The sequence below is a fragment of the Oryzias latipes genome, chromosome 5 (genome assembly GCF_002234675.1).
Source record: "Oryzias latipes chromosome 5, ASM223467v1".
NCBI classification, from domain to species: Eukaryota; Metazoa; Chordata; class Actinopteri; order Beloniformes; family Adrianichthyidae; genus Oryzias; species Oryzias latipes.
This window is the reverse complement of record NC_019863.2, coordinates 32891323-32904860: the sequence shown is the minus strand read 5'-3', so window position 1 is coordinate 32904860 and position 13538 is coordinate 32891323. Positions and strand designations below refer to the sequence as shown.

At 45.8% G+C, this 13538-nt stretch overlaps 1 protein-coding gene across 2 annotated transcripts in view; it reads right to left on the bottom strand.

The window, feature by feature from the left end:
* The window catches only part of LOC101171463 (angiopoietin-1), a 65081-nt gene that overhangs the window by 7107 nt on the left and 44436 nt on the right, over positions 1 to 13538 (bottom strand). For both annotated transcript variants that reach the window (XM_023955353.1, XM_023955354.1), the window contains exons 2-4: positions 3544 to 3699; positions 3355 to 3476; positions 599 to 683 (exon numbers count right to left, since the gene is read on the bottom strand). In XM_023955353.1, the coding sequence (XP_023811121.1) occupies positions 599 to 683; positions 3355 to 3476; positions 3544 to 3699 (363 nt within the window). The remainder of the gene's footprint in view (positions 1 to 598; positions 684 to 3354; positions 3477 to 3543; positions 3700 to 13538) is intronic.

Genomic DNA, 13538 nt, shown 5'->3' with positions numbered 1-13538 from the left:
CATATGGAAGCAGGTCCGTAGCATAATTAAAATACTAGAAATGCTTTTTCATTTTCAAAATGAAGCTGACTCAAAATGAAAAAGAAAATCAAACCGCTTTTTCTTCTTCAACACCGCTTATTCTCTCACTCAGTTAAAATGGTGTTTGACATTTCATCTTCAGAAAGTTCTCTAGTAAATGTGTAGCAAAATTCAATTAAAAAGATCTAATTAGACAAGTAAAAGGTTTTTTTCATTTCAACATGACGTCACCTCACTTTGTTGTTTACATCCGGATTTTCTTTCTTTTTTCTGCAACTAAAAACATCCGATTTGTGTCCATCCGATGACAAACAACAACAATTCACCTCTTCTTTGTTTGACAGGAAGGCTGTTCTGAGTCTGAAACAGGATCCTGGTCCATAACTGACTCATCTCACAGGATAGAAACAACTTCCACTTGTTCAAAGTTATTCCTTCTTTGGGATTTAAACACATGCAGTTGTTGCTCATGTTGCTGTTAGCTGAAGTTCCTTTCACCTGTTTGGACATATGGATGCTGTGACCCCCCCCCCACACACACACACACACAGACAGACGGATGGGCTCTCCCTCTTACCTGCAGCTTGTTCTTCTCCTCCCTCATGTCCTCCAGCTCTCCTCTCTGCTGAGACTCCAGCCTCTGAACTTTGCTCTCCAAGCGGCTGAAAGGCACAGAGGAAGGCGCAGAGCGTCGGTTCACCGCCGAGTCATTAAGCTGCTTTCTGCTGTAAATCATGAGAATCGTCGGAAAATCCTCCCAGTTTGAAGGTTTTATGGCAGAAGCAGAAGGTCATCCAAACCAAGAAGAACATCCATCTGGTCTGCGTGACCCTGAGGTCCAGGCGCAGAGTTTGAGCTCTGAAGGTCATTTCTGGTCATTTTTAGGCGCAGCGACGTCCCGGTTTTGGAGGACCGGGGTTGAACAGTTTTTCTGGTTTGCCTTTCAACCGCTCCAAGCATTGTGAGCAGCTGTGCTTTTGTTTTTCTAGGATGGAACGATAAAGGTTTTCAAGGGAAAGTTGAACTTCCATTAAAAGTTGATGTTTACGGAGTCATTAAGTAATTGTTCTTCACTAAAGTTCCCCCAACAGGCCCTAAAACAACAGTTCTCCTGATGCAGCTCTTTTTCAACAGACCTGGATTGTGAGGGCCGTTGTCATGGTTACAGTTAATAATAATTATAATAATGGATTGGATTTATCTGCGCTTTAAAGTTCTTCCAGTGTGTCCATTATTCATTCATTCTTGCTGATGCTGCCACAGCTGCCCCGGGGCAGACTGGCAGAGGCGGGGCTGCCAGTACGGCCCCCCTGACCATCACCGGGACGTCCATGCTCATTCACACACCAGGACGCAGGCAGGGGGAAGTGTGACACAACGACAGTGGGCCGCCCCTTCACTGTTACTGTCATCTGGGACTGATTCAGTCATCAGGTGAATCTCCTTCGGCCTGACTGCCACTGAGGCTGCAGGAGCAGCAAAGTTCTCCAGCGTCTGCTGTGACCTCAGCGTTGCGTTCATAAAGGAGCTTCTCCTGTTTATGGAGTCAGATCTGTCTTTGCACGTCTAGAAGAAAAAACAGCAGAACGACACTAACATGTCAGGAAAAAAGGTTGGACGTGAAGAAGCACCCTCCTCTTCCTCTGGGAACCTCAACCTTCAGTCCTCTCAGAGCTCTTGGTGGTTCTGGTCTCTGAAGACTTTGGGCTCAGACCTGCTCCTCTCTTTGGCTTTAGTCTGGACCAGTTTCATTTGGGATTTCCAACTTTTGTTTCTTCCTTGAAGACTCTAAAGACACGCACAGACATTTGTCTGCAGGTTCGATCCTCATCCTTCCTTCAGTCTGGCTTTACTGCCGTCCTCATCAAACTGGAAGCATGTTTCTGTCGGTGTCAGTGCTCCACCCTTGTTCTTCTGAATGATGAAGGTTTCTGGTGCAGGTTGGTGACGCGTGACAGATTTGGTCCTGGCTCCTCTCTGAATGCTTTCATTTTAATCCACTAGAGGGAGCTGTTGCTCGAATGAAAGAGAAGTCAGGACAGACGCCAACATGAAGATGGTAAAGGCTCCTCATCATAACCATGCGGGTCGTCAGACATGTTCAGCACGTGTCACTGCCGTTCGTCATCAGGTACACCACCATTCCTACTGCTTCACATCAAACCTTTACTGCTGAGCACAAGAGAAGTTTGATGTTCGGACATTTTTCTTGCATCTGTGTGTCTGAGGCAAAGAGAATGTGAACCTGGAGTTTAATGCAACCCAAAGTCCTCCAGGGCTGCTGGACGTTACCACACTGAGCTGCATCGTGGGGGAAGCGAATCACTAAAGTCCTCCAGATATCTGGGATCATGCAGGATGGATCGTTTGGTAAACGCAGCCTCCGCTTGAACCTTCTGTGCTCTGATGGAGGGAGGAAACCTCCTCACGATGGTGAGTCATGGTGGTCATTCCGGACCTGAAACGCGTCATCAGCTCCTGACCTGCTGAGCTGCACGTGGACAGCGGTGCAGACCGAACGCTGTGGTTCCTGCAGCAGCGGGTGGAGGCATGTGGGCGTGTCAGCTTTCACGGTCAAAGTCATAAGTGTGTCTGTTGTGCTGCTTAGAAAAATAATTTAATGAGGGGGAGTTGTTCGCCTCTGGTTTCCACAGAGCATTCATTTCAGGCTGCAGTGGATGCAGTCTATTTCCTCAGACAGAAGCAGCTGTAAAGGATCTATTTGTAGTTTTCATCTCACATTTCAGATGAAAACAGGCAACAGGCAATAAAACACAACCGTTCAGATCGTTGAACAGCAGAGGGATGAAAACACCTTCAAACCTTTTGAAAGTAGTTCTTTATCTTTGATTTAATCAAGGAAAAGACTGTTTTTAGGTTTTAAAGACAATTTTTATAAGGTTCCAGTCAGGACCCGCTGCAGCGTTCTGCAAAGAAAACCATAAACCATGGCTTCTCCAAGCAGAACGTTGCTGCTTCCAGGTCGCTTTCATGTCATGACTTATTGTTGCAGACGTGTGTAAAGTGTGTTTTCTCCTGCAGCAGCGGGGAATACGATCTCTGCTCACAGCTGCAGCGGCTCGCAGAGGAAAGCTGCTTTAAAGGTGATTATTCCATCTCAAAGTGATTCAAGAATCCTGAAAAACACGTCTGTCCCACACACCAAAGATCATTTGCAGACCTTGGCCTCCGCATGGGGAGGAGCTGAAGACGCCTTCGGCTGGTTTCTAAAGAAATCCAATACACTGAAGGTGAAGCCTCGGTGCTCAGATCCTGTCATCACTGCAGGGAAAGACTGGAACGGGAGTCCGGGATCAAACCTTCGCCTTTTACCTGTTTTTGTCTCGCAGTTGCCGGATCTCAGTGGTCTGCTGCAGCAGCTCCTTCTCCAGCTTGTTGGTGTACAAAGAGTTCTCCAGAAGCTGGATCTCAATCCGAGAGGTTTGATTCAGCACCTGAGGAGGGAGCAAGAGTCAGACAAGCCCGGAGGACCGGGCAGAGCCAGAACCCGCCCGCGGTCACCTTGGCCTCCACCACGTTGAGTTTCCGCGTCTGCTCCGCCGTGTGCGTCAGCAGGTTGGTTCCGATCTCCAGCATCGTGGCCGTTTGGTTGTGGACAACGTGAGACGGGATGTTGGCCACGCCTCTCCTCAGGTTCTTCTGGATGAAGTTCTCCAGCTGCAAGCAGGAAGTGAGGAGATTCAGCGGAGTCAGAGCGTGTGATGGACAGGACACTAAGATCCAACAATGTTCTCCTGCCACTACAGCAGAGAACAAACCAGATCTGTTTGGGTTTGATCAGGTTCATCTCTTTGGTTTAAACCCAACTTTTGGTTTCCTTCTTAGAAACTTAAGTCTGAAGAATCTAAACATAAGATTTTATTCAAGTGTCTGCATGAAACCCACAGCACAGCTCCTGCAGCGTTCCCCTGTTAGTTTTCAGATGTATCTGACATGCTGAGTACCTGATCAGACCGTTCTGAGGAAGAGGACCGGGTCCTGCTTCAGAAACCGGATCTGACCCCAATCTGCTCTGAGGAAGAGGAGGACTCCTGCAGGACTGCCACATTCTACTGTGAGTTTCAATCAAAGGGAAGATTTTCAAAAGTTTCTGGCTTTCAGTGAGAACCACGGTTCCATCAGAACAACAGAGGAACCAGGAAGATCCAAAGAGCAAGAAACCAGAGAAGACCGGACTCCTGTCAGGGGAACTCGGAACGATAAAGTTAGATCTGTAATCCTCACATTCAAGAGATTACAAATCTCACCAATCTGCTACAAGAATCTGCCACATGCATTTATGTAAATGAGAACTGGACTGAATGAGAACTGGTCTGAACAGGAACTGGTCTGAATGAGAACTGGTCTGAATGAGAACTGGTCTAAAAGAGAACTGGTCTGAATGAGAACTGATCTGAATGAGAACTGGTCTAAATGAAAACTGATCTGAATGAGAACTGGTCTAAATGAAAACTGGTCTGAATGAGAACTGATCTGAATGAGAACTGGTCTAAAAGAGAACTGGTCTGAATGAGAACTGGTCTGAATGAGAACTGGTCTAAATGAAAACTGGTCTGAATGAGAACTGGTCTAAATGAAAACTGGTCTGAATGAGAACTGATCTGAATGAGAACTGGTCTGAATGAGAACTGGTCTGAATGAGAACTGGTCTGAATGAAAACTGGTCTGAATGAGAACTGGTCTAAAAGAGAACTGGTCTAAAAGAGAACTGGTCTAAATGAGAACTGGTCTAAATGAGAACTGGTCTGAACAGGAACTGGTCTGAATGAGAACTGATCTGAATGAGAACTGGTCTAAAAGAGAACTGGTCTGAATGAGAACTGGTCTGAATGAGAACTGGTCTAAATGAAAACTGGTCTGAATGAGAACTGGTCTAAATGAAAACTGGTCTGAATGAGAACTGGTCTGAATGAGAACTGGTCTAAAAGAGAACTGGTCTAAATGAGAACTGGTCTAAATGAAAACTGGTCTGAATGAGAACTGGTCTAAATGAAAACTGGTCTGAATGAGAACTGGTCTAAATGAAAACTGGTCTGAATGAAAACTGGTCTGAATGAGAACTGGTCTGAACAGGAACTGGTCTGAATGAGAACTGGTCTTAATGAGAACTGGTCTAAATGAGAACTGGTCTGAAAGAGAACTGGTCTGAATGAGAACTGGTCTGAATGAGAACTGGTCTGAATGAGAACTGATCTGAAGGAGAACTGGTCTGAAAGAGAACTGGTCTGAATGAGAACTGATCTGAAGGAGAACTGGTCTGAATGAGAACTGGTCTGAATGAGAACTGGTCTAAATGAGAACTGGTCTAACTGGTCTGAATGAGAACTGGTCTAAGGCTGCATTTACACTGCAGGTCTTGATGCCCATATCCGATTTTCGGACTATATCTGATTGACGACCCGCTTACATCATCTTTTAAAAGTGACCCGTATCTGATTTTTGCATTTAGACGTAGACAGGAACAGGACGTTCTGAGGACTACGTAGCAGCATTTCCACCTTCCGCGGACCTCTTTCGGACTTTTGTGACTGCGGTTGTCATGGAGGCAACTCAGCGAGGAAGGAGGCGTTGCCTCGGGCGCTCTAGATTGGAGAGGAAAAAGGAGGGCTGCTCGGCTCTCTCTGAGTTTTGAATGAGGAAGTGTTTGGAGACGTTGTGCTGTACTAACAGTTTGATCCAAGTGTTGAACCTTTCCTGCGGGATGACTTCTCTTTTTCCGACCGTGGTCAGAAACGCACGGGAGATTGTCTTCAGGGCCGAAGGCGGATTCTCCTTCGGGGTTCACTTTCCCGTTCTGAACCCTCAGCCTCCAGAGTGGGTTAAGAAAGACTCCAAAACTTTTGGGGGAGACACATTATTTCTAATTTACGGTTCTTTAACACTCCCCCGCTCCGTGGTGACACCCCCTCTCCTCTCCTTACACACACTCAGCACGCGCGGTCGCCATCATACACGCCCACACTCCGCAACACAATCAAAGAAATAAACGGCTTCTAGCCTGTTCCATAGCAACGGTGTCCAGCTTGATTAATTACCGTTTGCGTCCCGACCGGGACCGGACCGGGAATAACAGCGGTTTCCGACTACAGTCTGAAGCCTGAGGCTGAAAGGTAACACGCTGACAACAACATCAGCGCACAAAAGCACCTTAATAAGTCATGTGATCTCAGTTGGTGTCTCCTGAGTTGACGTCACTGATGTACGACTCGCATTTCCTGGGGAATATCCGATTTGTCTGCTTACATGGCACACGCTAATGCACGTATCCGATTTATTTCCACATATGAATGAGGCCTGAATCCGATCTGAGAAAATCAGAATCCATGCGCTTTTGTCCTTTGGTCTTAATGAGAACTGGTCTAAACAGGAACTAGATTAAATATGAACTGGTCTAAACAGGAACAGGTTTCTGCATCATGAAGAAGGGTGGTGGGATGGGGGGGGGGGTCTATAAGACATTTATTACCCACTGAAAGAAGGAAAACAGCTAAAAGTCTCGTCTTCACTGAGACTGCTGAGACACACCTTTACACACACATTAACACAAACTCATAATCACACATAACAGTTACACAACAGCCCTTTCACCCACACTGACAGACACACACATATTTGCACACAAACACACACATATTTGCACACAGACACACACATAACTGACATTAGCAATCTTGGATTCAGCTGTTTGCGAAGAATTTCGGAAACATGGTGAAGGAACCCGAGGAAACGGACCGAACTCTAATTTATTTCAGTTTTTGAAAATGGACCATCTGGATTCCAGGTATGGAAAATAGCTAAACTAACAAATGTTTGTTATCTGACGTGTTTCTGCGTGACCTCTCCATGACCTCGATTGCATCCCGAATCAAAGAGTCAGATGAGGAGAAGCTACCCCCCACAGAGATGCAGACAGACAGACAATGTGAAGCTCATTTCATCCGATTTCATAAATCTGGCTTGTCAGGAGGCCCATGCAGACGTGGGTCGGCTCATTCCTGGGAACATCGGTCCATGCCAGCTCGTGCTGCCACCCTGTGACCCCCATCCTCCGACAAACAAACAATCCGTCCCTCCAGCCGCCCATTCCTGCATCCAGGATATCACTGAGAAGCACTGGCGGTCGATAAATATACTGCTGGACCAACAAACAGCCGGGTCCCTGTGGGACGGACCGTTACCGCTCAGGCAGAGTTCAGGCCGCTCCGCCCAGAGCGCGTTATCCGGCAGCGGTTCCCCAACGGACACGCATCCCTGTGAAACCTGCAGTCTGTTAGAATGCGTCTGCTTGATGCTCGTAACGTTCATGAAATGAAAGGTTTCCCCCCCTTGGCTGGGGTGTTAGTGTCTATGCTGACACCCCAGCCAACAGGAGGACAGAGCGGACGCTGAGTTCTCTCTTTAGCTTCTTTCTTTTTTTTTCTATAGTCATTTCTCTTTTAATTGTGTTTGTTTTGGTGTATTTTATCATGAGGGGCTTATTAAATTACTAGTTTGTTTTTGTGTACAGCACTGTTTTCTTTACATTAAAGGTGCTATAGGAATAAATGAATTTGAATTTATCATTAGTGTGCCATTGTGTTTAGTCTGCTTTATAGTTTAACAAGCTCCACTGAATCAGAGAACGATCTGACATGTGCAGATGGGTGTCGCACTGACCCTGACCCTTTTTCACGTTTGTCAAGAATCCGGGCTCAATGGACTGAACCCAACTTCCTGTTGAGACACACCTTTATACACATTCACACACACACACAAAAACTCATAAACACACATTTACTGACACAACAACCCTTTGAACCACACTGAGAGACTCACACACAAATATGCACATATTCACACACACACACACATGCACACACATGCACGTACACACAAACACATACACACGCACATATATATACATACACATATGCACGAACACACACACGTACACACACACATTCACACAGAGACATATACATGCACATATATGCACTTACACACACACATTCACACACACACACAGACATAAACATGCACATATATGCACTTACACACACACATTCACACACACACATTCACGCACACACACACACACACACATTCATGCAGACTTGTGAAAGACACAATCATTTCTGCACAGCTACAGACTCACACTGTCAGCATTAGGAGGGCTTGTTTCAGAGATGCTAACTCAAACCACATGTTGGGTTGCCCGTTATCTGGCCCTCTGGGTGACTTCAGAGGGGCTGGAGGGGGGGGGGCTGTCCCAATAATAAGACTGACGTACAGGCAAGAAGCAGTGATATCAATCTGGGATAACAAGTGTGTGCTGCTGGAGTGTGTGGATCCCAGCAGCACGTCTGCAGACAGCATGGGTTGGTGAAAGCGTTTGCATTACTCTTGTTCCAGCTTTGTGGAGGTTTCAGTCGTTTAGCTCAGCGTAAGCGACGCAGCGCCTCATGACCTTTTGACCTTTAAAGCCACATTCTTTTGCTGAGTCCATAAGATTTCCAGAAAATCTATTTTTTCGCTTCAACAGGGCCATCCAGTAGATCCTGAAGGACCTGTGCGTCTGGAACGAGAGGTAGGTTAGATTTTCAAAACAAAACAGGAAACCCCACACGAGACAACAGGACGCTTGACGAGACATGACAATGGCTTAGAGGGAACACAGGAAGTGGGTGAAAAGCTGCAGGAGGTCATAGACTGGAGGAACCGCCTCCATGATGCACCCGTACAGGGGGGCTGACCCTCACGGGTTCTGTGGGTTCTGGGTTGTCCGGGCCGTGCAGCGTCATAGAGGGGGGGGCCGGTGTGTCTTGCAGTTCCTTGGAGGCCATCATGAAAACGGAACGTACCATTTCTGTGAGCGTGGTAAGTGTATTCTTAAAAAGTATTCGTAAAGATTCGTAAACATCTGTCAGGACAGCTGGGACCCGACTGATGTCATCAACAGCCAGTGGGACAGGAACCAGAAACCTGCAGGTCAGCGACTGTCTGGGTCTGGAGTGGAACACCTTTGGTCCAAAACTCACACCTGAAGCTCTTTCCAGAGAACTTTAGACGAATGGGGAAAATATACCACCTTTTCATACATTTACTGGACACTAATGAGTGAGATATCATAAGAAATCATATACAGGGCAACAGAATATAAAGACAGCAGCACAGGAGATGATGGGATTTCTGGCTAAATAGATGAATTTGTTTCCTCCTCCAGTCTTTGTCCTAAAGCCTCAGGGACTTACTCAATCTGACCTCCCAAAGAAAGGGCCGCATGACCTGACGGGCTCCAGTCCGGGTGGCTTAATGATGTCAAATGTGTCCGGCTGCAGAGGAAGATGTAAAACATGCAGGGATGGGCCCAAAGGACCTCTGCTGGCAAACTTTAACAGGGAAGGGATTGCAGTGTACTCACACACATGCTGCCCTGACCCCTGAAACCAGGTCACGACCTTCAGAGGGCCGTCTGAACCTCCGTCACTGTCGTCCCAGCTAGAACTCGTGCAACCAGGCAGGAGTCTAAATGTGAAACCTACACGTCAGTTTACGATGACTGTGTGAGCGTCTTCAAGCCATACAGCTCAACCTTCTGCTTACGCAGCCACGCTTTATCTAGAAAAAATAGTTTAATCAAAGTAAGCAGACCACGTTGAGCAATGCTCCTGCAGGCTGCAGGCCCCTCATGTTATTGCAGCGTGTCTGTCAGAATTAAGGCAGCCAGATGTTTCAGCAAACAAAAAGGAGAATGTTTTTTCTCCGGCTCTTCCTCTGGAATGGATGTCCTCTCGCATGGTCCTTGACCTTTGCCCCCACTGTCTCATACATGAACCTTTCTTGAATTCCTTGGTTGCAAAGCACTCTAACCGTGACACATAACACTCAACTCTGCTTCAAGTAATATCTGAGATTTTTTCATGTTTCTATGAACCTCTGAGTGTATTTTCTTACGTTGGATGGGCTTTCTTGTCCTCGGCGTGACACCTGCTGAACGTCTGCCGCCCTCACACAGACGAGAACCCCTACAGGTCGTCCGGGTGGATTTCGCCTCCTAATTAAAGCTCTACAGCCATGTTCCTGCTTTCTTAAGAAGTCATGATGCAGAAAAGGAAGAAGATCCGATCAGGACCGGCCAGTGGAAAATAGTTTAAGAAAGTGAAAGATCTGATAAAGTTAGAAAAGAAAATCATGAAAAACTGAAGGTGACAGAAAATCCTAATGCTGCTGTCAGGACGGCATCACTAAAACCTGGAATAGAAACTTCCAGGAGATCCCAGTAAAAGCTGAACGCTGCATGTGGCTTAGAAGACAGATTCACAGATATATTTAGGAAAAATTCCGTTGATGACTCATAGTTTATGTCAACAGATGCATTTAAATTCTAAAATCTCCTCATGTCATTCCTTAAAATGAAAAAAACATTGAAATTTGATTGAAATTTAAAATTTTTTTTGTTTTTTAAGTCTCATCTCATTTCAAGAACGTTATACATAAAAGTTATTTATGTGTTTTTTAGAAGTGGGATCTTTAAACTACAACTACTGACGCAGGTACACTTCACCATTAGATCCACCTTGCTGGTACCGGGTTGGACCCCTTTAACCTTCAGAACCGCCTTAATCCTTGGTGTCATTGATCCCACACGGTTCTGGAAACATTCCTCAGAGACTTTGGTCCATGTTGTCATGACAGCATCAGTTTCTGCAGATTTGTCTGCTGAACATCCATGATGCTGGTCTCCCGTTCCACCACATCCCAAAGGTTCTCTATTGGGTTCTGGTGACTGAGGAGAACGTTTGAGTCCAGAGAACTCATTGTCATGTTCTAGAAACCAGTCTGAGATGATTCCAGCTTGATGACATGGAGCCTATCCCCCACACCATGACACCACCACCACCTGCCTGAACCGTTGATACGAGGTAGGATGGATCCATGCTTCCATGTGGTTGAGATTCTGACCCAACCATCTGAATGTGGCAGCAGGAATGGAGACTCATCAGACCAGACAAGGTTCTTCCATCTTTTTGGTGAGTCTGTGTGAATTGTAGCCTCAGTTTCCTGTTCTTAGCTGACAGCAGTGGTACCCGGTGTGGTCTTCTGCTGAACGACGCCTTCAGGTGATTACATCATCTCTGCGGTTCTGTTACCCTTCGGGTGAGCTTCTCCCTCCATCAGCAGCAGCCTGCTGACTTTGGCAGGAGTCCCCCTTTGAGGATGCAGTAAATCTGGGATTAGGTCTCAAATGTTCTCTGAGCCTCTGAACAGATTTTAATAAATGTCTGGCTCCACATGGGACTCGCCGCCGTGTTTTATTTCCCGTGAATGCTGACTTAACGGTTCCTCTGTGACATAAAATCCTGAAACTTTTTTCTCCTTTTGCTTCAAACCTGCAGAACATTTTCTGTCGGCAGCAGCTGTCCAAAGAGGTGAAGCATTTATTTCAACTTAATCTCTTTTCAGTTTCCTGAAATTTCCCTAAATCATAATTTTGTTCTTCAGCCGTCTCAAACAAACCCTATTTTTCTTTTCCCCATCAATATCTTCTTTTTTAGTTATATGATAGATTAATTTGAGCTTCAATAACCTAAAAAACGAATATGAGTGAATGTTGGCGTCTGTAAAAAGCCTTGAAACTCCCGCAGAGGGACCGCCTGTCAGCCGCCGTTATGACGAGCGCTCCTGCACGTGTGCATGTTGGGATTTTAAGTGTTAAACGTTCGTTGAAGTTTTGTGTTAAATATTCACTCCAAGTCCTAACCGGACTCACCGTGGGTCTACTGAGCTTTCAGCCAATGATTTTCCACGCTGTCCCATAATTCCCTCCGACTGCGTGTCTATGCTGATTTCCATCACTTCTTATCTGCAGTGAAGCAGACCTGAGTCCATTTTTATAATGTTAAAGTTCCAGATTTCTTTTCAGAAACACGAGAGGCAGCGCAGACGCATACACAGATGCAGACGCAGACACAGATGCAGACGCAGACGCAGACACAGATGCAGACGCAGACACAGATGCAGACGGAGACACAGATGCAGACGCAGACACAGATGCAGACGCAGACACAGTGTCAGACGCAGACGCAGACACAGATGCAGACGCAGACACAGACACAGATGCAGACGCAGACACAGATGCAGACGCAGGTTTAACTCTGTGTTTTTTAAGAATCCTTCGTTTCTGTTGATGGAAAAGTTGAACCGGTGATGAGATGGGAAACCAGTGAAGCCCTGAAAACACTGCACACACACACAACAGTTCCTGCTGATAAGAAAAACTCTACAAACATTTGAAAATGACTCAACCTTTCAGTTTTCACCTGAAGACCACCTGGACTGTGAATCTGCATAAACTGAGCTGAGACGACGACAGTCACAAAGAAATGAGGGAACCAAAGAGCTGAAGGAGGCCGAACGTTTGTGTTCAGGTTTTTCATCAGTGTCACACGTGAAAGGAGGGAAACTATCTCAAACCAACAATTTTTTCCTTTTGAAAATGTTTTTTCAAAGTGTGAAACATTTTTAAATTGGAACAAAAACATGTGGTTTACATATTTTTGACTTGAGATGCCTAAACATGCACAAACCAGCAACCGTCTGAACCCTAAAGGGCTCAACAAGAGAGGCTCAACAAAGCATCAGGATCCAACCTGAAGATCAATGTGGGAGCAGAGCGTCCACATGAACGCCACTCAGAGACGCTCTGAACAGGTCATGTGACCTGGAGCTTCCTGCACATCCTGACGTAGAACCCGTGGAGGTCCAATAACACGTCCAGACCCTCGTATTTGATGCTGGGGTCCATAAATGGGGGCTGAAACATTAGGATGGAGTAGAAAAGGTTTGCTTCTGTTACAGATTTCACAACGTTCCAAACGTTTTAGCATCAGTGTGGAGGTTTTTCTGGACAACCGTCAACAGAAACCAAACAACAAACTCAATTCTCTCTTTGTTTTTAAATGTGCTTTGGCTTTTGCAGGATTTAATCATTTCTGAGGCTGTGGTGCAGAGGTAGACAAACTCAAAAAGTCACAGGTTTGAATCCTGCTCTCCATGTGTCAAAGTCTCCTTGGGAAAGACAGTGAAGCCCACATTGGTCCTGGTGGTCCGGTTTACACCGTGGGCTTTGATGATGGTGGAAAGGTGCTCCACACGTGTTACCACAGTCACAGCTACAACATGTGATCATTAAAACTCATCAGGAACTTTCAAACTGATGGAAAAGGCTCATATTCTCTAACGGTATAGATATATTACCTTCTTAGAGATGAAATAATTCTAATCAAACAGACCAAAGACCCCACAGAAGAGAGGGACGGACAACCCTCCTGACATTAAACAAATGATCCTCACTGTCTTATTTTTGCAGATGATATTTTCTTTGATGTTCTCCTGGATGCCAAAAAGAACACAGACGCACAGAAAAAGGAGAAAGGCTGCTTCCACCAAGAACAGAATGAATTCATTCATTTCATCCTAAATCATCTTATAAACATATGAGACTTTTAAAGACTAAC